The sequence below is a fragment of the Micropterus salmoides genome, unplaced genomic scaffold, assembly GCF_014851395.1.
Source record: "Micropterus salmoides isolate LMB-PRFRI ecotype aquatic unplaced genomic scaffold, ASM1485139v1 Ms_hic_scaffold_2, whole genome shotgun sequence".
Taxonomy (NCBI): Eukaryota; Metazoa; Chordata; class Actinopteri; order Centrarchiformes; family Centrarchidae; genus Micropterus; species Micropterus salmoides.
In genome coordinates, this window is record NW_024041150.1 from 5,813,324 (window position 1) to 5,836,729 (window position 23,406).

Below are 23,406 nucleotides of genomic sequence, written 5' to 3' on the forward strand. Positions count from 1 at the left end.
AAAATTGTTTTTTTTTAATTTACTCATCTACATACAGTTTTTTTCTTTACATTCCTTGGCATGAAAATAGTGAAATTTAATGGCTCTTAAAAATCCTCCCTTTTAAATGTTAAACAACAAAATCTGTAAATGGAAAAACAAAAGAGCGGCTGCAGGTTGAGCCGGTGATCATGTTTCTGCAGCAGGTGGCTAAAGCTTGGTTTAAACTGTGTGCAAACTGGATGTTTTTGTCCGTTTTTGATTCCTAATTTTACATTCTTAGGTATGAAGGAGCTCTGTGGTTCATCACCAGTTGTAGTCATTTTATAAACGCTGCAGAAATCTCCATCTTATCGACTCATTGTGAGTCTCATTTTCTCAAAACATCTAAATCTGCTAAAGTATTCCAACCCGCTTCAGAAAGGTGTCAGGAATAAAGTTAGGGTTAGAGATCCTGGACAGAAAGAGTCAGCAGTTACTAACGTTTAACTGAAACCACACATCTCTTCACTAACCTTAACTAGAAGTGTTTCTGTTGTGTGTGACCACGTGCAGGACTCGGGATGTGAACCCCGCCCTCTGGTGCTCAGGAACGCCTTCCTCTGATACACATATTCATCTCAGTGTAACTGGGATTTGATGCTTTAAGAATTCCTGCAAAGAAAACAAGAATATTTGACAAACTGAGGTTCAAGATTTAAAACAGGAGCAAGATGAATTACATGGCTCAGTAAAAGATGACATGTGCAGGATCTGGGTTGTTTTAAGGTTGGAAGAAAAATAAAACTTCACATTTGATCAACATCCTCTCATCAACCTGAGCAATATCGAGCCGTTTGATTTGCGCATGAGACCAATACAAGCTTGATGATCTTTTCTTAACTAATCTGATCTGTGTACAAACAGATTTATACTGGATATATGTGTGTGCGTGCAGCCTGGGAAGGACTGCATGTGTGAATATATAACTGTATAAACTGGATGATATGTTACGATATTATATACTAATATTAATAATATAAAATATTATGCTTCCAGCCCAGAATGCCTCTGTCTCTATCTCACTGTTGCTCCTAACCACTTCCTGTGCTATAGCCCTACTGAGCATGCTCCAGCCTGTGCCGGCTCCGCCCCCGCTGCCCCGCCTGCTAGCGCCGCTTCGCGGCCTCTGGACCCCGCAGTTGCTTCATCTAGCCCCGCCCCTTACAGGTAACCAATCAGCTGTGGACTTTTTGTTCTGTTCCAACCCGTTCTCATCCCAGGGCGGCACATTTGGACGCTTTGTGCAACTTTTTAAGTCGTGGTCAAGTTAACAGACTTTCAAAATAAGACTAGCAGTTAAACTACTTGTTTAGGTTTGGGTTAAAATAACAACTTGCGTGAGTAAAATTACGTAAGTTAAGTAACGTAACTAGCAGATTTTGTTTTAACACAGGAAACAAACACCGTCTGCTGGTTGAAAGTCCGGTTTTTGTTCCACACTATCCACCTCCTTACTCAGACTTTACTGTTATTTATAAAGACCTACTTTTAGAGTTTAACCATGACGTGAAAGGCTGTCACGTGCAAGGACGTGACAAGGTGAAGGTATCTGACGCTCTGGGAATGAGAACGTGCTGGCTGTTCATTTGAGCTGGAGCCTCATTTAAAGTAATTTAAAAACACACATACATGTTTCTGAGGATTTGAAGTGACTGGGTGTGTTTGCTAGCTCAGCAGCAGGTATTGGCCCTCGTGGCTCTCCGTAGATTTGACTGACTGTTGTGTGTGTTTGGATCAGAGGTTTCTGCTGCAGGAGGAGTTTGTGGTCAGACGTGTTGAGTTCACGTGCTGCTGGCAGAGTCCGTCATCTGAGACTCACAGGATGTTTGTTGACTCTTTGTAGGCGCTGATGGTGCACTGAGTGAGATTATTGTTATATTTTAGGGCTTTGTGGCCGTTGTATCTGATGTACGATGAGCCGCTTCCACTTTTAGTAAACACAGTGCAACATGGTCGTGTTGTGTTTTCGTCACCTGATGAATCCAGTGTTTTCTCTCTGTAACAAAAACATGAGAAGCATCACCAGCAGCAGATGTAAAGGCCAATTTATACTTCTGCATTGAGCCTACGCTGTAGCCCTGGAAATTTAACTATACATCGCACCAACTCAGACCACAACAACTGTGATTGATTGATTGGCTTGGAAGCGTCGCATTTCATCCTACGCATCTCTGGCTCGTCCTTCTTCTGGCTCCACCGGTTCAAAGGTCGTACATGCCGTCTCCTCCGACGCCTTCTCTCGCGTCTGCGTTTTAGTAATTTCACTAAAAGTAACTGCTGTTCAACATCGATCAGCTCCAACATGATCCGCTCGCTGTTTGAAGCAGCCTACATCAATGAAGAAGAAGAAACTCAACACAGAGGAACATAGAAACCCCCACGCCAACTAGTGTTTTGGCGGATAACCGCAGGGCGACGCAGACACCAACTCACAAGTATAAATGTTCACGTCAGCACGTAGCCTACGGCGTCTGCTACGACTTGACGCAGAAGTATAAACTGGCCTTAACTCAGGATGCGGATCGTCATGGTGACCTCGGCTGTTGTTGTCTCTACACCTGCAGCTTGAAGCGACAGTCTGGTTACAGCCTCCAGCACAAAGCTGCAGTCTCCAGGTACCGACACCCGCAGGGTGTCATCACGCTGCCGCCATTTAGTCCGCTTCACGCTGCCTCCTTTTTCTACGCTACATAACACGCCATCTGCCATTAACAGAGGCTTCTTCTTGTAAAACTCCTCGCAGCACCATGGTTGGATTTAAGGCCTCAGTATGCTTCAAATGAACCTGTGTGTTTGAGGTGTCATACATCCTTTTTTTAATTTATGTAAGTTAAGTTCATAAAGGTTCCTCATCGCACCTTTCATAGAGCAGGTCTAGAGCGTACTCTTGGTGTTATTTTTTACAGAGACCCAAAAGGTAACGCCAAGAGCAATCACTTGGTGACACAGGGAAGGGAAACCTCCCTTTTAGAAGGTAGAAACCTTAAACAGAACCATGGAAACTTTGTTATGTTCATCTTGATTTTGCTGACCTCCAGTGTTTAAGCTTACACAAGGCACTGCTGGGAGTTGAACCCAGGATCTCCTGTTTACGAGACAGGCACTTTGACCACTAAGCTACAGCGCCTCTGTATCTATCTAATTAAGTACGGTACAAATTTGAGATAGTTTTACTTAAGTATTACCATTTTATGTTACAGGATGTAAAGTGGTTAAACACACGCAGCAGTAAAATGCAACATACACATTAATGCAGAAGGAATATTCAGATATAATAAAGAAACACTGACAGGAACGTTTTACTGCACTGTGACTACTTTCATATTGTAAGTGCATTTAGCTGATAATAGTTACATACTTTTACTTAAGTAAGGCTTAAATACAATTATTTACAGAAGAAAGAAGTAAGGATCTAAATAATTCTTCCGCCACACGTTCAGACCGTCTCTCCTGGAAGACGTTCGTTGTATCGCACTCAGTTGATTGCATGAAAATAATAGAGGAAGTTGTGTGAAGAATGAGAAGTGACGAAAAATTGTCCGACCTGATTCCGCAGTCAAAAACAAGGTTAGACGATCCAACAAGTACTTTGTTTGAAGCATACTGAGGTCTTTATGTGACAGTGGGTGACCTGATGGAAATTGAACCAGTAACCCTGGCAGTGTTGGTGCAATGCTCACTTCAGTACCATGTAACTGTTGAGTGAAAAGACATAATAACTTCATCCATTCACGGGCTGAATCTCCTCCAACTGGCTATGAAGGAGTCCAGCTGTACACGTCATCTGTCATGATACTGACACTCATTTCTTACTGGCTGGTTATCAGGCTGGTTTGCACTGGTCTGCTTTCTGTATTAAAACCTTCACTAACGTTTAAGTATCCTGTGTATGTACTTATAACAAGGTAAGAGACACACACTCTGTTGACATCTAGGTTACATTTTAATGCCAATATATTTCAGCAATACGACATGAAGTACTAATGCAACTTGGTCTTTGTATTGAGTTAAAAGTTAAATGGAGCACATGGAAACTTTGTGGTCATTTTGTCTCTCTTTGAGGTTGTTTTGTGTCTTTTGTAGTCATTGTGTCTCTTTGTGTTCGCTTTGTGTCTCTTTGTAGTCATTCTGTGTCTCTTTGTGGTCGTTCTGTGTCTTTTTGTAGTCATTATGTGTCTCTTTGTGGTCGTTTTGTGTCTTTTGTAGTCATTATGTGTCTCTTTGTGGTCGTTTTGTGTCTTTTTGTAGTCATTATGTGTCTCTTTGTGGTCGTTTTGTGTCTTTTTGTTGTCATTATTGTCTTTTTGTAGTCATTATGTGTCTCTTTGTGGTCGTTTTGTGTCTTTTGTAGTCATTATGTGTCTCTTTGTGGTCGTTTTGTGTCTTTTTGTAGTCATTATGTGTCTCTTTGTGGTCGTTTTGTGTCTTTTTGTTGTCATTATGTGTCTTTTTGTTGTCATTATTTGTCTCTTTGTGATCGTTTGTGTCTTTTTGTAGTCATTATGTGTCTCTTTGTGGTCGTTTTGTGTCTTTTGTAGTCATTCGGTGTCTCTTGCAGTCATTCTGTGTCTCTTTGTAGTCATGTGTCTCTTTGTGGTCGTTTTGTGTCTCTTTGTGGTCATTCTGTGTCTCATTGTGGTTGTTTTGTGTCTTTGTGCTCATTTTGTGTCTTCATGGTCGTTCTATGTCTCTTTGTAGTCATTCTGTGTCTCTTTGTGTCGTTTTGTGTCTTTTTGTTGTCATTATGTGTCTCTTTGTGGTCGTTTTGTGTCTTTTTGTAGTCATTATGTGTCTCTTTGTGGTCGTTCTGTGTCTTTTTGTTGTCATTATGTGTCTCTTTGTGGTCATTTTGTCTCTTTGCAGTCATTCGGTGTCTCTTTGCAGTCATTATGTGTCTATTTGCAGTCATTATGTGTCTTTTTGTAGTCATTCTGTGTCTCATTGTGGTTGTTTTGTGTCTTTGTGCTCATTTTGTGTCTTCATGGTCGTTCTATGTCTCTTTGTGGTTGTTTTGTGTTTCTTTGTAGTCGCTCTGTGTCTTTATGGTCATTCTGTGTCTCTTTGTAGTCATTCTGTGACTCTTTATGGTCATTTTGTCTCTTTGTAGTCATTCTGTGTCTCTTTGTGGTTGTTTGGTGTCTCTTTGCAGTCATTTGTTGTCTCTTTGTAGTCATTTTGTGTCTTTTTGTTGTCATTATTTGTCTCTTTGTGGTCGTTTTGTGTCTTTTTGTAGTCATTCTGTGTCTCTTTGTGGTTGTTTGGTGTCTCTTTGCAGTCATTCTGTGTCTGTGGTTGTTTTGTGTCTCTTTGCAGTCATTTGTTGTCTCTTTGTAGTCATTATGTGTCTGTGGTTGTTTTGTGTCTCTTTTATAGTCATTTCGTGTCTCTTTGTGGTTGTTATGTTTCTTTGTGGTCATTTTCTGCCTTTATGGTCGTTTTGTCTCTTTGTAGTCATTCTGTGTCTCTTTGTGGTTGTTTGGTGTCTCTTTGCAGTCATTTGTTGTCTCTTTGTAGTCATTCTGTGTCTGTGGTTGTTTTGTGTCTCTTTTATAGTCATTTCGTGTCTCTTTGTAGTCATTCTGTGTCTGTGGTTGTTTTGTGTCTCTTTTATATTCTTTTCGTGTCTCTTTGTAGTCATTATGTGTCTGTGGTTGTTTTGTGTCTCTTTTATATTCTGTCCGTGTCTCTTTGTGGTTGTTTTGTTTTTTTGTGGTCATTTTCTGCCTTTATGGTCGTTTTGTGTCCCTTTGTTGTCATTCTGTGTCTCTTTGTGGTTGTTGTGCGTCTCTTTGCAGTCATTTGTTGTCTCTTTGTAGTCATTCTGTGTCTCTTTGTGGTCGTTTGATTTATATTCCAAGTCAGATAGAGGCTCCATACTCAGTAATTGCAAAAACCAAGTTCCATAAAAGTTTCACATATAAAACAACAGCCAAAGTAGATTTCCAGTCAGGTTGACAGCAGCGCAGAGAAAGGCTGTGAGTGGTACAGGTGTACAGGTGTACAGGTGTACAGGCTTGGAAGAAGTGATGAATCAGTGTTTTTTTTATCCCTCTCCAGCCCGTACGCTCAGCCTCCTGCCATGTATCAGGCACCACAAGCCCCACCTCCACAGCAGTACCAGCCAATACCGCAGCAGTACCAGCCAATACCGCAGCAGTACCAGCCAATACCGCAGCAGTACCAGCCAATCCCACAGCAGTACCAGCAGCCCCCTTCGCAACAGGTCCCGCCCACTCAGCAGAGCTCCATTCAGATCCCTCTTGGCTCCGCCCCTCCCAAGGTGGTCAGCACAGCCTGCATCTACCCCCCAGCCAGGTGAGAACACCTGCGCACTGATTCACAGAATACAAGCACATTCAGATTGACTGTAAAGATCCAGATCCATGTTTTCTCCTCTCCAGCCTCAGCTCCTGCTCCTGCTCCAGTCCCATCTCAGCCCCGCCCTCCAGCCGCTGCCCCGGCCCCAGCCCCGGCTCCAGCTGGTCCTGCCTCCTCTAACAGACCCCCCTGGGTGTCCGACACCAACTTCGCAGATAAGTTTGACCCCAGTAAGACCACCACCACCACCACCGTGAAGATTCAGCCGCTGCCCCAGGCCGCCCCTCCTCCACCGGCATACATCCCCAACCCCTCCTCATCCGCACCTGCAGCTCCCAGCCCTGCCCCCTTACATCAAGCCCCGCCCCCTTCCCGTCTGTGGCGAGGGGCGTGGCACAAAGGGCGGAGAGATTTGCCGCCAGCAGCCGTACGCCTCTGTGTGGGTCCTGCAACAGCATCATCAGGTAATTCACACCTGCTTTTTTCTGTGTATGATAATTTCGACTTTATTCTTGACATTTCCGCTTATTTCGACTTTTAATAGGGAATAAAGAATAAATAAATAAATGGATTGTGTCATAACAAAATATTTACATGAGATTATCTGCTGAATTTAAGGACTTTCTAAGAGAAGTTCAGGGTCGCTTTTAAGATATTTGGCCAATTAAAAAAAAAAAAAATTATTTAATCCCCCAATTATATCACAATCCATTCATTTATTAATTATTAACTCCAATTGACCCTTTGCTAAGCCACGCCCCCCTTAGTTACTGTTGCTAAGTCTGACAAACTGTCGGACCTGTTGAACTTTTAGCACGGCGCTGCCACTGTCTGTTACTGCACTCCCTGGAGAAATATTGTCTCATTTTTGGACAAAGCGATCCCAGAAAGAAGCAGACAGTTTTGCAGTTGCATTGTGCATTTGAAGGTTTTATTCAGGCTCAAACTGACGTGAAAAAAATAAAAGACAGAAGCTTTTCGGTTTTGGAAAGAGAATAAATCTGACTTCTCCTTTCAGCCTCTCTGGGTAGCGACTGTAACAATTACAAGACGCCCCAGGAACAGCGTTTGACCATATCTTAGATAAATACAGCCAGAAAAAGATAGAAAACGACTCTTTTTGCATCAGAGTCAATGGAGCGCCGCCATGAAAGTGTCAGACCTCAGTTAAAACGAGACCTGTACTGCTCTGTGATTGGCCAGCCCAGTATATTCGGGGCGTGGCTTAGCGAAGGGTCAGTTGGTAGGTGAAACCCTGAATTTGCATAATTCAAATATTAAAGTCCTTTTATTAATCACGATTTTTTGACCTTTAATTATTATAGGCTTAAAAGGTGAAAATCCCTATTACAGTGAAAATGTGTCATATTTTTATGAACTGTATGTAATATAAATGCAAACCTGCTGAATAGAAGTGATCTTTATCACCATGGTGCAGAACAGCATCACAAGCATGCAGGTGGAATCAAATTGACCTGTTAAAAATCATGTCACCTGAAGCAGACTGAAGATGAACACCTGTTGCTGTTTTCAGGGGCCCCTTCCTGGTGGCCCTCGGTCGGTCCTGGCACCCCGAGGAGTTTAACTGCCACTACTGCCACATGTCTCTGGCTGACGTCAGCTTCGTGGAGGAGCAGAACAACGTCTACTGTGAGAACTGCTACGAGGAGTTCTTCGCTCCGACCTGCGCCCGCTGCAACACCAAGATCATGGGGGTGAGATACCTGTCCACCAGAGTGTCTGTCCACCTGTCTGTCCACCTGTCCACCAGAGTGTCTGTCCACCTGTCTGTCCACCTGTCCACCAGAGTGTCTGTCTACCTGTCTGTCCACCAGAGTGTCTGTCCACCAGAGTGTCTGTCCACCTGTCTGTCCACCTGTCCACCAGAGTGTCTGTCTACCTGTGTGTCTACCAGAGTGTCTGTCTACCTGTCTGTCCACCAGAGTGTCTGTCCACTGTCTGTCCACCAGAGTGTCTGTCCACCTGTCTGTCCACCTGTCCACCAGAGTGTCTGTCCACCTGTCTGTCCACCAGAGTGTCTGTCCACCTGTCTGTCCACCTGTCCACCAGAGTGTCTGTCTACCTGTCTGTCCACCAGAGTGTCTGTCCACCAGAGTGTCTGTCCTGTCTGTCCACCAGAGTGTCTGTCCACCAGAGTGTCTGTCCACCAGAGTGTCTGTCCACCTGTCTGTCCACCTGTCCACCAGAGTGTCTGTCTACCTGTCTGTCCACCAGAGTGTCTGTCCACCAGAGTGTCTGTCCACCTGTCTGTCCACCTGTCCACCAGAGTGTCTGTCTACCTGTGTGTCTACCAGAGTGTCTGTCTACCTGTCTGTCCACCAGAGTGTCTGTCCACCAGAGTGTGTGTCTACCTGTCTGTCCACCAGAGTGTCTGTCTATCTGTCTGTCCACCAGAGTGTCTGTCTACCTGTCTACGTGTCCACCTTTGGAAAGTCACAGTAGCTGAATCTTTATTTCTCATACAGTTTAGGTCAATTTTAAGCATTTTTACTCTTTAAATGCTAAAAACCTCAAAAATGTTTTTGTTTGTCTCCATTTTTGTTGAAAATGAAGGTCCTTTTTTACCAGATGTGTTATTTTGTACATTTTATGGAGTTTTTATTATTTTTATTACCAAAACTCTCTAAGAAAAGGTAAGACATACCACCAAGGAAGTGGCGCTTGTTATTCACGCAAGGTATCATGGGACTTGGAAGAAGGTGAACAGAATAAGCGGATACTCAGTTCCTTTCTAAATGTAAGGTTATAGATTCCAATAGTAGTGTAACTATTATAATTACTTTAGTAAGTAATGAAACTTATGACATTTAATTACTTTTTAGTACTTTTCTACATTTCTAATGAATGTTTTGAACTGTTAATCAAAGACACCTTGAGAGGCAGTTTAACTGAGGACCAATCAGAAGAGTTAAAACAGCATCAAACTTTAGGAACGGCAAAGAAAGACACCGAAAGACAAATGAATATTATTCAACACACAGCCGAGCTTTTTACAGAAAATATTCAGACAAAAATGTTTTAGTCCATGACTTAAATGTAACGTCAACGTTTCGACGATCTTTCAGCAGACAGAGAGACTTTGACTAAAATTAGACAACAATTAAAACAGAGGTCCACTGATCAAACCTTGACTAAAACAAAGCAAAACTAAAAGATCAAAATGTGATTTTCAGTAAGTGACTAAGACTGAAACCTAATTTTAAATCCTTGTCATATTTACCACTGGCAACCCTCTGTGTGTTCCAGTAACTGAAACAGATCACAGCTACATTCATGGTACTAATAACATAATCAAGGATACTTACAGGAAACACTCAGGGAGGGGTCGGAAGAGAAGCGTAGGCAGGAAGATGTTTGGTCATATACGGTGACGTTGGAAACTAAAGGGACTTCTCCAGAGTGAAAAGCAGAAGTGAGAAAGAGCGTGAGAAAGAGAAACCTCCCTTCACCAGAGCTTCACCATCACAGCTCAGTGCTCTACGCCACCAGCTGTGTTCGCTCACATCTCAGCTGGCTCATTCATTATTTATTTGGGTTTTCTGCAGTCCACCATCACTGGGTTCCCCTCAGAGTCCAAGAACGCTCTGAACGTTCACAACAAACCGGCTGAACGTTTACGAGGCCTGAAGCCTCAGCTGTTGCAGGATGTTGCTCAGCTTCCCTTTACAGCGAAGGATGAGGCAGAAAATAAACCACAGATGATTAATAGGCTTCCTCTGAAAACACTTCGCTGAAGTCGAACATCTCTTGACATGTGTCTGCTAAATTATTACGTTCGTTCACACGAGATGCACACAAAAGAAGCAGGGAAGCGAGTCCTGCGTGCATGTGTGTTCAGATCTAACGGGAGATGGATCCAGTTCTTACGAGGTAGATTTAATGGTCATATTACAACAGGCTTGTAAAAGTAATTTTTTTTCTCCCGCTCCTTATTTTGCCTGCTTCATCCTCTCAGAGAGATTTCACAGGGAGGTCAGAGGTCACAGGCTAGGGTTGGGTGTCAAGAACCGGTTCAGAGTTGGAACTGTCTTTGGGGAAGAAGAAAAAATTAGACTTCTACTGTTACTTATCACGGGGGCAAAGTACCTGTACTTATGGTACCGATGGCCGGTACAGTCCCTCAAAATTGGAGTCCCGGTACCTGAAAACTGAACTTAAAGAGTTAATAAATTAGTAGATCAGAATCAGAATCTGATCCCCGAGGGGAATCAGATAAAATATAAAGGGGAATGGATATGTACAATATTTATACTATTAAAGACAGCTAGATGTACTTAAAGCAGCAAGGCTGTTTGTCATTTAACGTCACCTGTATTTATTATGAGGTTCCTGAACTCACTGCAGGAAGCTCGGTCACATGGCGGGTTCGCCAGTGAGTCCAGTGACCCTGACTATACTTTTGATCATTTTTTGGCAGCGACGACATAATTTGACATGAAGCCAGATGAAACTGGCTGTCGCACAGAAGACGAACTGTGTTTATTAGAGACAAAAAAACTTTTTTTGGATTCACCAAAAGGGTCCCTGATGGTCTAGTGGCTAGGATTTGGCGCTCTCACCGCCGTGGCCCGGGTTTGATTCCCGGTCAGGGAAACCTGAGCTGTTCTGACTGTAGACTCAGAGAGCTTTGGACGGGCTGATAATTGTTATATTTACAGTTGTGTAGTCCGTCCACATATGGTACCCTGATGCTCTTTGGGTTCCATTCACTGTGAGGGAATGTGGTTTTAGCACTGTGATGCTCTTGTGACTCTCCAAGAGTTTGACGCTACGATTCAGTACCTCACTCTAATCACCCCAGTCAACATGCAAAGCAGTAGGAAATGTGAAACAAGTCCATGTTTTTATGTGAATTAGACAGTTTGAATCACGTTCACCAATCGAGGTCCCAAACAGAGCCAGACATGAAGCCCATTCACTGCTTGGGAGGAGGTTAAGCTCAGTTTGGTTCCTCCAAGGACTTCAAGTAAGAAGTCAGTACTTGTGACATTAACCAGAATGAAGATTTCAGATTTGCGTAGTTGGCAGGATTCGAACCTGCGCGGGGAAACCCCAATGGATTTCGAGTCCATCGCCTTAACCGCTCGGCCACAACTACCACATGTGACCCCATGTGGTACCTGACTCAAATCTGCCCCCTGACGAGATGAAAAGGTGAGGATGGTGTATCTGGCACTTTAGCTGCTAAATGCTCCATTAGTTTTTCAGTGACACTAAACCAAAACAAGTGACCTGAAACTCAGATTCAGAGCCTCCGTGTAGTAGGATTTCTATTTCATGCCACTTTCTCCTTCTGCTCCATCTCAGAGGGAGATGTTGTCCTTTTTACTTCACTACATTTATCTGACAGCTTCAGTTACTTTACAAAGTCAGATTTTTTACACACGAAACACATGAAGAGTTTGACTTACAGAAAATTAATTGGAAACTATTTTGATCATTTCAGTAATTTTTCATGTGAAAACGCTTCATGGTTCACAAATATAAAGATTTGCTGCTTTTCATTTTAATTGTTTTAATAGCTGTGATGTTTGTTGAGCTTTGGACTGTTGGTTGGACAAAACAAAACATTATGAACGTGTCACTTTGGGCTCTGGGTAACTGTGACGGCATTTCTCGCTATTTTCATTCAGTGGATTGATGGAGGAAATAATCAGCAGGTTGATCCAGAATGAAAAGAATCATCAGCTGCAGTCTGATACTGAACAGCTCAACAACTACAGCAGTAACATCCTGCTTTACGTTAATGCATGAGGAATAACAATCTGAGGAGAGGAGATGAAAGAGTACAAGAGGCACATTATACTGCAATGAGTATCCAACAGGATATAAAGGAGAAAAACATCTACAGCAGTAAAATGCAGCAGACACATCAATGCAGCAGAAATATCTGATATAAAAAGAAACTCTGACAAGAACATTTTACTGCAACATGAGCACTTTTACTTGCATACTTTTACTTGAAGGAGGTTTTAAATGCAGGACTTGTAGTGGAGTATTTTCACAGTGCTGTATTGTTGTATATATATATGGTGTGTTGCAGGAAGTGATGCATGCGCTGCGGCAGACATGGCACACCACCTGCTTCGTGTGCGCCGCCTGCGGCAAACCCTTTGGAAACAGCCTCTTCCACATGGAGGACGGAGAGCCGTACTGCGAGAAAGGTATGATGGTGTTCACGCTGTCGCCGAGGTCGAAGGTGTGAGAAGGAGCTCAAAGACGTATTTCAGATTGTCTCTCTCTCTCTGTGTCAGATTACATTTCACTCTTCAGCACCAAGTGTCACGGCTGCGACTTCCCAGTGGAAGCTGGCGATAAGTTCATCGAGGCTCTGGGTCACACCTGGCACGACACCTGCTTCGTCTGTGCGGTAAGAAACCATGCAAACAGTGAAACAGTCACGTCATGGAGGCGTCTGTCCAGGCAGATTTGGTTTTGTTTGTCCAGGAGTTTTCTGCCTCCTCTTCAACACAGTGGAGGTGAATGGAGTCGAGTTTGTGGCTTTAGAAATTATATTTAAATATTTCAAGAGCAACATCTTGTTCCAGAAACAGCAGCCGTGTTTCCATCTGATTGTCTAGTGAATTGTTATCTAACTTAGGAAACATCGCAAAAAAAGAAAAGGTGATTTAGGTGCGTTACGCCAGCTGGTCTGGAGCGAATTAACCAGGATATGCAAGGAGCAAGTTGCGAGTTGACGTTACGCATGGCTGTAATAAACACGAAGTAGAGGTTGCAAACTGGAAACAAAACCAGTCGCGTGGACCTGAGATGGAGAGAGGTCTGCAGGAAAGTGTTTCAACTGGGCAAGGTGTCATTCTTCTTTCATGTCCGCTAGTATTGGCCGTGGCGCCTGGTCCAGTTGTTTGGCCCCGGTGGATCATGTTCCGCTGCTCTTTAATCCAAAAACCCGTCTTCATCTTCCAATGACTGGATTTACGTCAGAGGTAACGCATGTTTCGGCAATAAAGCTGGACAAAACAGATAAAAAACAAAAGTGTAGCGAAGTTTGAAGGAGCTGCTGCTTCTACAAACGATGCCATTTGCCAGAAAAAAACACCTCAAGCGAGATTTTTTGTTTCATATTTTGACGTTTCCATCAACTTTTTCTAATGCGAAACTTTAAAATGCTCATAAAAAACATTGATGGCAACAAGACTAGTGTGGAAAAACCACATACAGCACTGAAGACAGTTTGTATTCAGAATTACTTTTTACTACTGTTACTAGTGATACTGGAATTTCTATCTTCGATACAATACCTTGAAAATATTGATATCCTATACCATTTTTTATACCACAGGGAAATGAAGTAAAGTTAATAGTACTTTATGTTAAGCAGAACTGTATCAGTTGATTTACTTCTGACCTTAGTCACAGTATTTTCAGCTGAAACCCTGCTTTCTGAAACCTCTGAGGGGGATTAGCTTAGTTTTGAGAAGGACAAATGTCTGTTGGGCAAACAAAAGGACAACTGGCTTATCAACAACAGTTGACTGGGCCTTCTTGTTTAAAACTGTTGTTGAAAGGGAAGACGTCTCCTACCTCTTAAAGGTTCTTTAGGGATACAACAAAGTACCTTTACCTTTTAAATAAAAATAAAAAATAAACTATTTTCCTGGACAGATTCCTCTAAATGAAGGTAGTGGGTTCTTTTCTTATTTGGGTGAGCAAACTCTCCTCGCTGACTTCACCTCTAGCCATTATAACCACCGTATTTGTTGCAACCGCAGGTTTGCCATGTGAACCTAGAGGGCCAGCCTTTCTACTCAAAGAAAGACAAACCTCTGTGCAAGAAGCACGCTCACGCCATCAACGTGTAGACTCGCCATCTGGAGGAGGAGGGGGATGGGGGCGGGGCCAACCAGCTGCAGTTCTGCCGCTCCTGTCGTCACCGGGGGAAACACTGCCGGGCGATGACGCCGAACGCAAGCCGAAGACAACAACTTTTACAGACGTGTGTAAACGCTCTTTATGCAAAATACACTTTGGTTTGATTTTGTGCATTAATATTAAAGGTTAAAATGACGGTGCCTGATGATTCTGCTTCATAACAGGAACATGTGCAAAAACCAAGTCAAGATGTTTTCTGTTGTCCATCCAGCCCACTTTCATTTGTACTGTAGTGTTTAGTTTTTATTGTGTTTTACCAGAAACTACTTGTGTGTTTGATGTGAAACGGAGGACTTTGTACGGAGTCTGGAGTGTGCCAAGTGAAATAACTGTAGACTTTTTTTAGTGTTAAATTCTAACAAACTAATAAATTGATAAATGTGAGAAAAAAAATATGAAACTAAACCGATAATGCAATAAAATATGCATCTTTAATAATAATTTCAACGTAATTTGGTGCGTGAAATTAGGTTGAAATTTGTCAAATGAATAAAAAAATATATATATATATATATTTCCCCGTGACCCTGTATGCAGGATAAGCGGTTGATGGATGGGTGGATGGATGGATGGATAATTCTCTTTGAATGCTTAGCTTTAAATGAATTTAAAGTTTTTAATTTATTTTGCAATTTGTATTTTAATATTGAATTATTATTTACAAAGTAAGGAAATACATTTTTTGGATACTACATAGATTTATAATCTATCTTTATTTTCCTTTGAGTTTTAGAATGTATTAAATAAAATGTTTTAATCACTTTTCTACTTTTTTAAAAATGTTAATTTACAAAATTATTATAATTAAACACAGAAAATACTATATGTATTCCACTGGCACACTCGAGACGTGTGAACTGCACAGCTGTCTCCCGAATATTGTTCTCATCAGACTGTATCTTGGACTTGTCTCTGTAATGTGCCTATTTTGATTTGTTTAGGTATTTTCAATGCTACCTTAGTTATTTTTTCACTTTACTAAACTAAAAAAAATATGTTTTATTAATGTTGGTTAAGCACTACAATGTAACATATTTGACGTGTAGAATTCACAGACAATAGGTTTTTTTAAAGGTTAATTTCGTGCAGCAGATGGGACAGTAAAGCATCACTTTTACATTTAAAAAGACAAAAAAACGGTCTGGAGCCGGTCTGTGCTCTGTGTAACAGTGAACTGCCTTATCTGAACTATGTCTGACATGTGTTAGAAGTGTGTTTGGCAGTAAATGTAACATACGTGTGTTTGGAAACATGACCAGTGACTCTTTCCACTGGCCTCATTCCAGCAGGTGAACCATGTTTAGTCAAATATGAAAAACAAGTCAAGGTGCACAATGATACTGTGTAAGTACACGGTCACTAGAACATGATACGGCAGAATTCATTCACGCAGCATCATTAAATAGGTGGTTCTGTAAGCTTGGGGATACAGAGACTGGGGGAGGGGCCAAATGGGGGCCAAGGCCCCCGGAGTTCCCCTTACCAGAGTCAGAAGGTGAAAGGTAGTTGGCTAATTGGTAGTATCATGGATTGATTACACGGCTGCAGGCCCACACAAAATGATTACAAAGAGATGCAATACACAGTAATGCAAAATGACTACAAAGATTAAAAAAATAACTACAGTGATACAAAACGACTATAGAGAGATACAAATCCACTACATAGATACAAAGTGTCTACAGAGAGATACAAAACAACTAAAGAGATACAAAATGTCTAAAGAGAGATACAAAACAACTAAAGAGATACGAAACAACTACAGAGATACAAAGCGACTACCGAGAGACACAAAACGACTACCGAGAGATACAAAGCGACTACCGAGAGACACAAAACGACTACCGAGAGATACAAAACGACTACCGAGAGACACAAAACGACTACCGAGAGATACAAAACGACTACCAAGAGATTCAAAACAGCGACTACTGAGAGTTACAAAACAGCGACTACAGATATACAAATCAACTACTGACATACAACTGGCTACAGAGAGAAACAACTAAAGAGATACAAAATGTCTAAAGAGAGATACAAAACAACTAAAGAGATACGAAACAACTAAGAGATACAAATGTCTAAAGAGAGATACAAAACAACTAAAGAGATACGAAACAACTAAAGAGATACAAAATGTCTAAAGAGAGATACAAAACAACTAAAGAGATACGAAACAACTAAAGAGATACAAAATGTCTAAAGAGAGATACAAAACAACTAAAGAGATACGAAACAACTAAAGAGATACAAAATGTCTAAAGAGAGATACAAAACAACTAAAGAGATACGAAACACTAAAGAGATACAAAATGTCTACAGAGATATGCAAAACGACTACAGAGAGATACAAAACGACTACAGAGATACAAAATGTCTACAGAGATACAAAACAACCACAGATACACAAAATGTCTACAGAGAGATACAAAATGACTATAGAGAGATACAAAACGACTACAGGGATGTAAAACAACTACTGAGAGGTACTAAATGACTAAAGAGATACAAAAAAAACAACAGATACAAAGCGACTACCGAGAGACACAAAACGACTACCGAGAGATACAAAACGACTACCAAGAGATTCAAAACAGCGACTACAGATATACAAAACAACTACTGACATACAACTGGCTACAGAGAGATACAAAAAACTAAAGAGATACAAAATGACAACAGAGATACAACACGACTAAAGACATACAAAACAACTACAGAGAAATACAAAACGCCTACAGAGAGATACAAAATTACTACAGAGAGATACAAAACAACTAAAGAGATAAAACACGACTAAAGACATACAAAACAACTACAGAGAGATACAAAACGACTACAGAGAGACACAAAACGACTACTGAGAGATACAAAACGACTAACGAGAGATACAAAACAACTACTGACATACAAAATGGCTACAGAGAGATACGAAAAAACTAAAGAGATACAAAACAACTACAGAGAGATACAAAACAACTACAGAGATACAAGACAACAACAGAGAGATACAAAACCGAGAGACACAAAATGACTACTGAGAGACACAAAACGACTACTGAGAGATAAAAAACAGCAACTACTGAGAGATACAAAACGACTAACGAGAGATACAAAACAACTACTGACATACAAAATGGCTACAGAGAGATACGAAAAAACTAAAGAGATACAAAACAACTACAGAGAGATACGAAAAAACTAAAGAGATACAAAACAACTACAGAGAGATACAAAACAACTACAGAGAGACACAAAACGACTACTGAGAGATACAAAACGACTACTGAGAGACACAAAACGACTACTGAGAGATACAAAACGACTACTGAGAGACACAAAACGACTACTGAGAGATAAAAAACAACAACTACTGAGAGATACAAAACGACTACTGAGAGATAAAAAAACAACAACTACTGAGAGATACAAAACTGCGACTACAGAGATACAAAATGGCTACAGAGAGATACAAAAAAACTAAAGAGATACAAAACAACTACAGAGAGATACAAAACAATTACAGAGAGACACAAAATGACTACTGAGAGATACAAAACGACTACCGAGAGATACAAAAAACTAAAGAGATACAAAACCTCTACAGAGAGATACAAAATGACTACAGTTATACAAAACAACTACAGAGATACAAAATGTCTAAAGACAGATACAAAACAACTAAAGAGATACAAAACGTCTACAGAGATATACAAAATGACTACAGAGAGATACAAAACAACTAAAGAGATACAAAACGTCTACAGAGATACAAAATGTCTAAGACAGATACAAAACAACTAAAGAGATACAAAACGTCTACAGAGATATACAAAATGACTACAATTATATAAAACAACTAAAGAGATACAAAACGTCTACAGAGAGATACAAAATGACTACAGAGAGATACAAAACAACTAAAGAGATACAAAACGTCTACAGAGAGATACAAAATGTCTAAAGTCAGATACAAAACGTTTATAGAGAGATACAAAATGACTACAGAGAGATACAAAAAAACTACCACATTTTAGCATTTGTGTTTGATTCAAAAAGACGTGCTGTGTAAATCATGAGCAGTCTGGACGTATCTCCTGCTGTCACACAGTAATTCAGCGTATTTAGAGTTTTTTTCCAGGTGAACCTGCTCAGGTGAGGCTGCTGCAGAGTGCTGATGGTTTCTAAAGATGTAATATGGCGTGTAGCTACTAATCCTTTGATTTCACAGTACAGTAAGTGTTACTATGCAAAAGATAACCTTGAATTTAATATTTATTGACTATTTTGACTGTGTGATATTTATTTTAAAGCTAATATATCATCACTGCTGCGTTCAGTGCTCGTCAGATTATTACTTTAGTTTGTTTTGAGGATGTTTGGAATCACAAGATGTATTTTGAGTGTTGAAGTTGTAGGTTTTTTTGTAATTACTCTGTTAATGTTTGTTGCTGTCCTGAACTGTAAGGGCTTGACTGTTTATTACAGTGATATTTTTCACTACAAGGCCACTTCATAGCTCCGTTCACACTGCAGGCCTTTAGTTTGTTTTAATGACTATTGCAGAATACTACGAAGTCCCTGGAGCCCCAAAAGATGATGTTTTTTCTTTTCTTTTGTCTTGTACAAGCAAGATCAAATACAAATATCATCTTTTGGGACTTGGGGGCTCTATAAGGTACAACTTACATCCCTTAAAGATACAAGGCAACAGAAAAAATGTCCCTTTTTGGGGCCAATTAGTGCCACATAAATAAATGAGGCATCGTTTATCCGTTACTTTTATGAAAAATGTAATTATTTTAGGCTGAGACACAAAATGTACTTTTGTTTAAATGTAATTGATTTGTTGTCCACTTGTTTTCAACAGAAACAAGTAGTGAATACAACAATAATATATAATCATCTTTTAAGTTGAATTGAACGATAAACTTCATAGAAAAGTTCTGTGTTTGGTCTCCACCAGCTCCTGAGGGAAATATCTGGCTCTTTAGCTGCTAAATGCTCCACTATGTTCAATGGTAGCACAGGGAGAAGTCGGGTGGCGTGGCCTATTATAAATAGGCAGAAAGTCTGCATGATGGGTCATGTGAGACCAAGTAAATGTTGAGTTGTTTTGAGTTTTAACTTAAACAGCTTTACTGACTTCCGTCACGTCACTTACGTAATGTACTTATTTTTTTCCACACCACGACATTTTCCTAAACCTAACCAAGTAGTCTTGGTGCCTAAGCCTAACCAAACATTAACCACGTAGATTAAATGACTTACGTAATGTAGTTAAAGTTTCAGTGTGTAAGTTTTAGTGGCATCTAGTGGTGAGATTTGCAAATTGCAACCAACGACTCAGTCACAGTCATCTGTCATCAATAACACAGTGTAGCTACAGAGATTTATAAAGAAGACATCACGGCTGAACAACGTTAACCTCCAACCCTCCACTCAGACTTTACTGAGAAGAAGTGAATCCTCCTTCTGAGAGCTGAACTTTGTGTGGAAATAAATGATCGTATTTACAGAAAGAAATTTAAGTTACTTGTTTCTGATTCAATTCAATACAGGCAGGGTGTTTTAAGCAGCACCTAGTGGCCGTTAGAAGAACTGCAGCTCAACAAACTGCAACATAACGATCAATATCAGACCCTTTCTTTGTTCGCTGCAGGGACTTTGAACGATGCCCCGTTAAAGATTAAACAAATAAATGAAAACATCAGACTTGTAAACACATTCTGTGATCTGAAAGCTGATGTTTCACAGTGTGAGCAGAGCCTCAGATACCCTGAATAAATGCTTTGGTGTTTTTCAGATGAACTTAAACGACTTTGAGACAAGTGTCTGTGGGGAAACTGTTAACGTTTCAGGCGTCTCCCTGCAGCTTATCGTGCCTTCGTGCCACTCTGTGATCTGTCTGTCTGACTGGCACACACACACACTGGGGATGATGTGTGTGCTGGTGTACAGTTTTTACTTTGGATATTTTATACAGTTTGTGTGTTTTTTCAGAGAGTGAATGTGTGCATGCAGAAACACAGTTTGTCACGGCATGAAAAAGAGAACATTAATACGAGCGACTGAACTGGTTTTGGTGTCAATGAGCTGGAAGTGAAACATTACTGAAGTGCGGCAGCAAGGACGGAAAGAAGCTGAACCAGATTAAGACTCTCCTGGTCGTTAGAGGCTCAGCTTACTACAGTTGTTGAACAGGTTTTAAATATTTGAAGAATATTTGTGTTGCAAGTTGAATAAAGTGAGCATTTCAAACACGTTAAAACATTTGCTGTAAAAGGTTTCTTGTCTTTTAAAGATGCTGCTGTGTCCTGCTTTGGTTTCAAACTTGATCTATTAAACAGATATTTACCTAAAGGAATCTCTGATCTAAGAGATTTAGGGTCAGCATGTGACAAACAAATACGTATTTCGGGATGTTTATAATGTGATTTAAGCCAGAAATCTGAGCTAAAAGGAGGAGTTTGCAGGAAAACATGTCTTAATACTGAATTAAAAGGTCTACAACATAGTATTTGGGAGGGGAATCTTACATTTTGAGAATAAACTCGAAATATTTAGAGAAACAAGTCATTACAAGCAAAATGGTTATATTATTTCTTGAACAAAGTCAAACTTAACAGGCAAGTTTGTATAAGGCACAGACAGGTTTTACCTGCCATAAACTACTATTGAAAGTTGTAACTGTGCAGTATATTATCTATCTATCAGATAGATAGATGGATAGATGGATAGATGCACAGTCAGTCAGAAATGCACATGTAATCCAGTCTAGCCAAACTAATCACATCATACCAAACTTTATTTCTTAACTCTCAGATTGTTCCCCATCACATCAGCTCTAATACTAAAGGTTTATTATTTTACATTTTACATCTGTCACTCTTAGCTGTATATATAGCGAGTTTCCAAGGCTTCATTTCCTTCCACTGCTGCAGAATAACTTGAAGTTGCTGAAAATTGTAGATCTCTGAAATTTACATTGTTTCTCGGCTTTGCTGTCCTAAACTTTGTCTTTACTCTCTCTGGTTATTCTGCAGCAGTGAAACACATAACAGCCTGTTAGTGCACCCTCAGAAGCTTTATTTGTACTATATTATATATTTATTATATAATATTAATGAAGGCAAACAGAGCAGCTGGTCATGGGTTGATCCTACCGTGAAATAATGAACAAAACTCCTTCATTTAATTGTTCATTTTAGATCTGTTTTGGTGACGTAAACGTTGTTTTTAACTTTTGAACCATTTAAAGTTTCTCACTGGACTTGAACTACTTAAGATTTACACAAAAACTAAAATCATGTGGTGTTCTAAAACCTTCCTCTATCACTTCTTATTTTTCTGAAACTGTGACACACAGATCAGGACCTCAGAGAAATGAGTTTCATGTGAGTGTTGCAACATGCAGGCTTACTGTATGACTGTCACACCAAAAACCTTCATTCCTGTGTACTATTAAGGCTGATTATTATCATTGTTATTACTCTATTATGATGGTTATTATTGTTTTTAATGTTAGTTTGCATGATGTCCCGTTCATCGACAGCAGAGGGCTCCTGGATCTCTTTTAGATTTGATTTCAAAATAAAAGCCCGCAGGTCGCTCTGCAGAGCTGGACAGCAGACACTGGTTGGAGACACAGAGGAGGAGAAAAAATAAAGAGCTCTCACTCTGCCTCTGTGACAGGAGACTAAAAGCTAATTTAATTTAATAACTCTCAATGTAAATATTACAGTGAGTTACTTTCATGTACATGGTTCTGGCAGCACATCTATGTTGGAAGCTGTGAGATTAAAAAGATTTGGCCTCGTCTATATATTTAAAACTTAATTCATAAATAAACTCACTGCTTTTTCAGTGTGACCTTGTTGTTTTCGGCTACTGTTCAATACTGTTGCACAGAGGAATACGTATTAATACACTATTATTATTGAATTATCACCACGAAGAATACAAGAAATACTGAGTTTCATGACGTCTACGAGATGTGTACTGTAACGAGGTTATTCCAGAGCTTTCAACAACATCTCAGAGTCTTCATCTGCTGATCGAGTCAGCTGTAAAACCATAGATACAGGTGAAAACTCTGTTTTTAATATCACAACCCCCCTTGACAGCTTTGACCAGACACAATTTATAAAGCCTTAGTTTTTTTATTATTTAGATAATCAGTGAACTGTCAATTAACTGTATGTATTTTCTGTATAGTTAATTTTCCAGAATGAAGGTAGAAAATTTGGGTTCAAAACTTTCTCCACGCTGCCAGGAATAAAAGTCTGGCCGGGAAAATACTGAGTACTTTAGGTTGTTTATTTGTCATTAAACAACACAAGGTTGTCTAACAAACAGAAAGTTTTTAGTCCCTTCATGCTACACACACAGAACTTTAAACAATAGGCTATATACAGTTATTTAAATACATATTTAAGTACATACTACAGTGCATGTATTGAAATTGCATCTGGGTTGAATGTAAACAGCAGCAACAAGAAGATGATAAGGTTCACATTTAAAAAATTATTTTGGGGAGAATCAGAAAGAGCTTTATTGCCAAGTAGTATTTTACACCTAGAAGGAATTTGCATAGACATAAACACACAGTTGACAAAACTGTAAGATATATAAATAAGGAATAAACAGATGCATGTTATAAAAGAATAACTATGTGTAGGAAAAGAACACTGGAAAAGGTAGATGTTTACATGTGCATTGCTCTGGGTTTGTTTTCTGCAGATACAGTATATTAGAGCGGGAGAGGATTAGATTTTTGTTTTGGTGTATTATTAGTCAGATTTTAGTCTAAAAATACTGGAATCAGTCTATAAAATCCACATAATTAGCTAAAAAAAACCTAAACAAATCTCGAGGAAACACGACTACTGGACACACGTCCTCTGTGGTGGCTGCAGTCCTGCACCAGCGTACCTCACAGCTTCATTCCGCAGAACTTCCATTAGAAAATGTCCACTTTTAAACTCGACACCGACTTCAAGATACCTGAAAGGTGATAAAAACGTGCGCATACGTGTGAGTCAACGCCCACACTGTCCGACCGGAAATTCGGCCATTTGTTTTTGAACCACAGAGTGATCCATCGCGTCGGTCACAGGCGATCTCTGTCGGGCTGGTATTCGCTCTCCTCCA

At 40.2% G+C, this 23,406-nt stretch overlaps 1 protein-coding gene and 3 non-coding genes across 4 annotated transcripts; 2 read left to right on the forward strand and 2 right to left on the reverse strand.

Moving 5' to 3' along the window:
* The first annotated feature begins 1,057 nt into the window (after positions 1-1,057).
* Positions 1,058-15,503, forward strand: LOC119913303 (LIM domain-binding protein 3-like). Its single transcript, XM_038732704.1, is given in 8 exon segments — positions 1,058-1,188; positions 6,079-6,336; positions 6,423-6,680; positions 6,683-6,803; positions 7,874-8,054; positions 12,404-12,524; positions 12,615-12,730; positions 14,094-15,503. Coding segments are annotated over 8 exon segments (1,248 nt in total). The 5' UTR covers positions 1,058-1,085; the 3' UTR covers positions 14,184-15,503.
* trnat-cgu lies at positions 3,076-3,148 on the reverse strand. The gene has a single exon. It is a non-coding gene; the product is annotated as a tRNA-Thr (tRNA).
* Positions 10,882-10,953, forward strand: trnae-cuc. The gene has a single exon. It is a non-coding gene; the product is annotated as a tRNA-Glu (tRNA).
* On the reverse strand, positions 11,377-11,458 carry trnas-cga. The gene has a single exon. It is a non-coding gene; the product is annotated as a tRNA-Ser (tRNA).
* Positions 15,504-23,406: the final 7,903 nt, after the last annotated feature.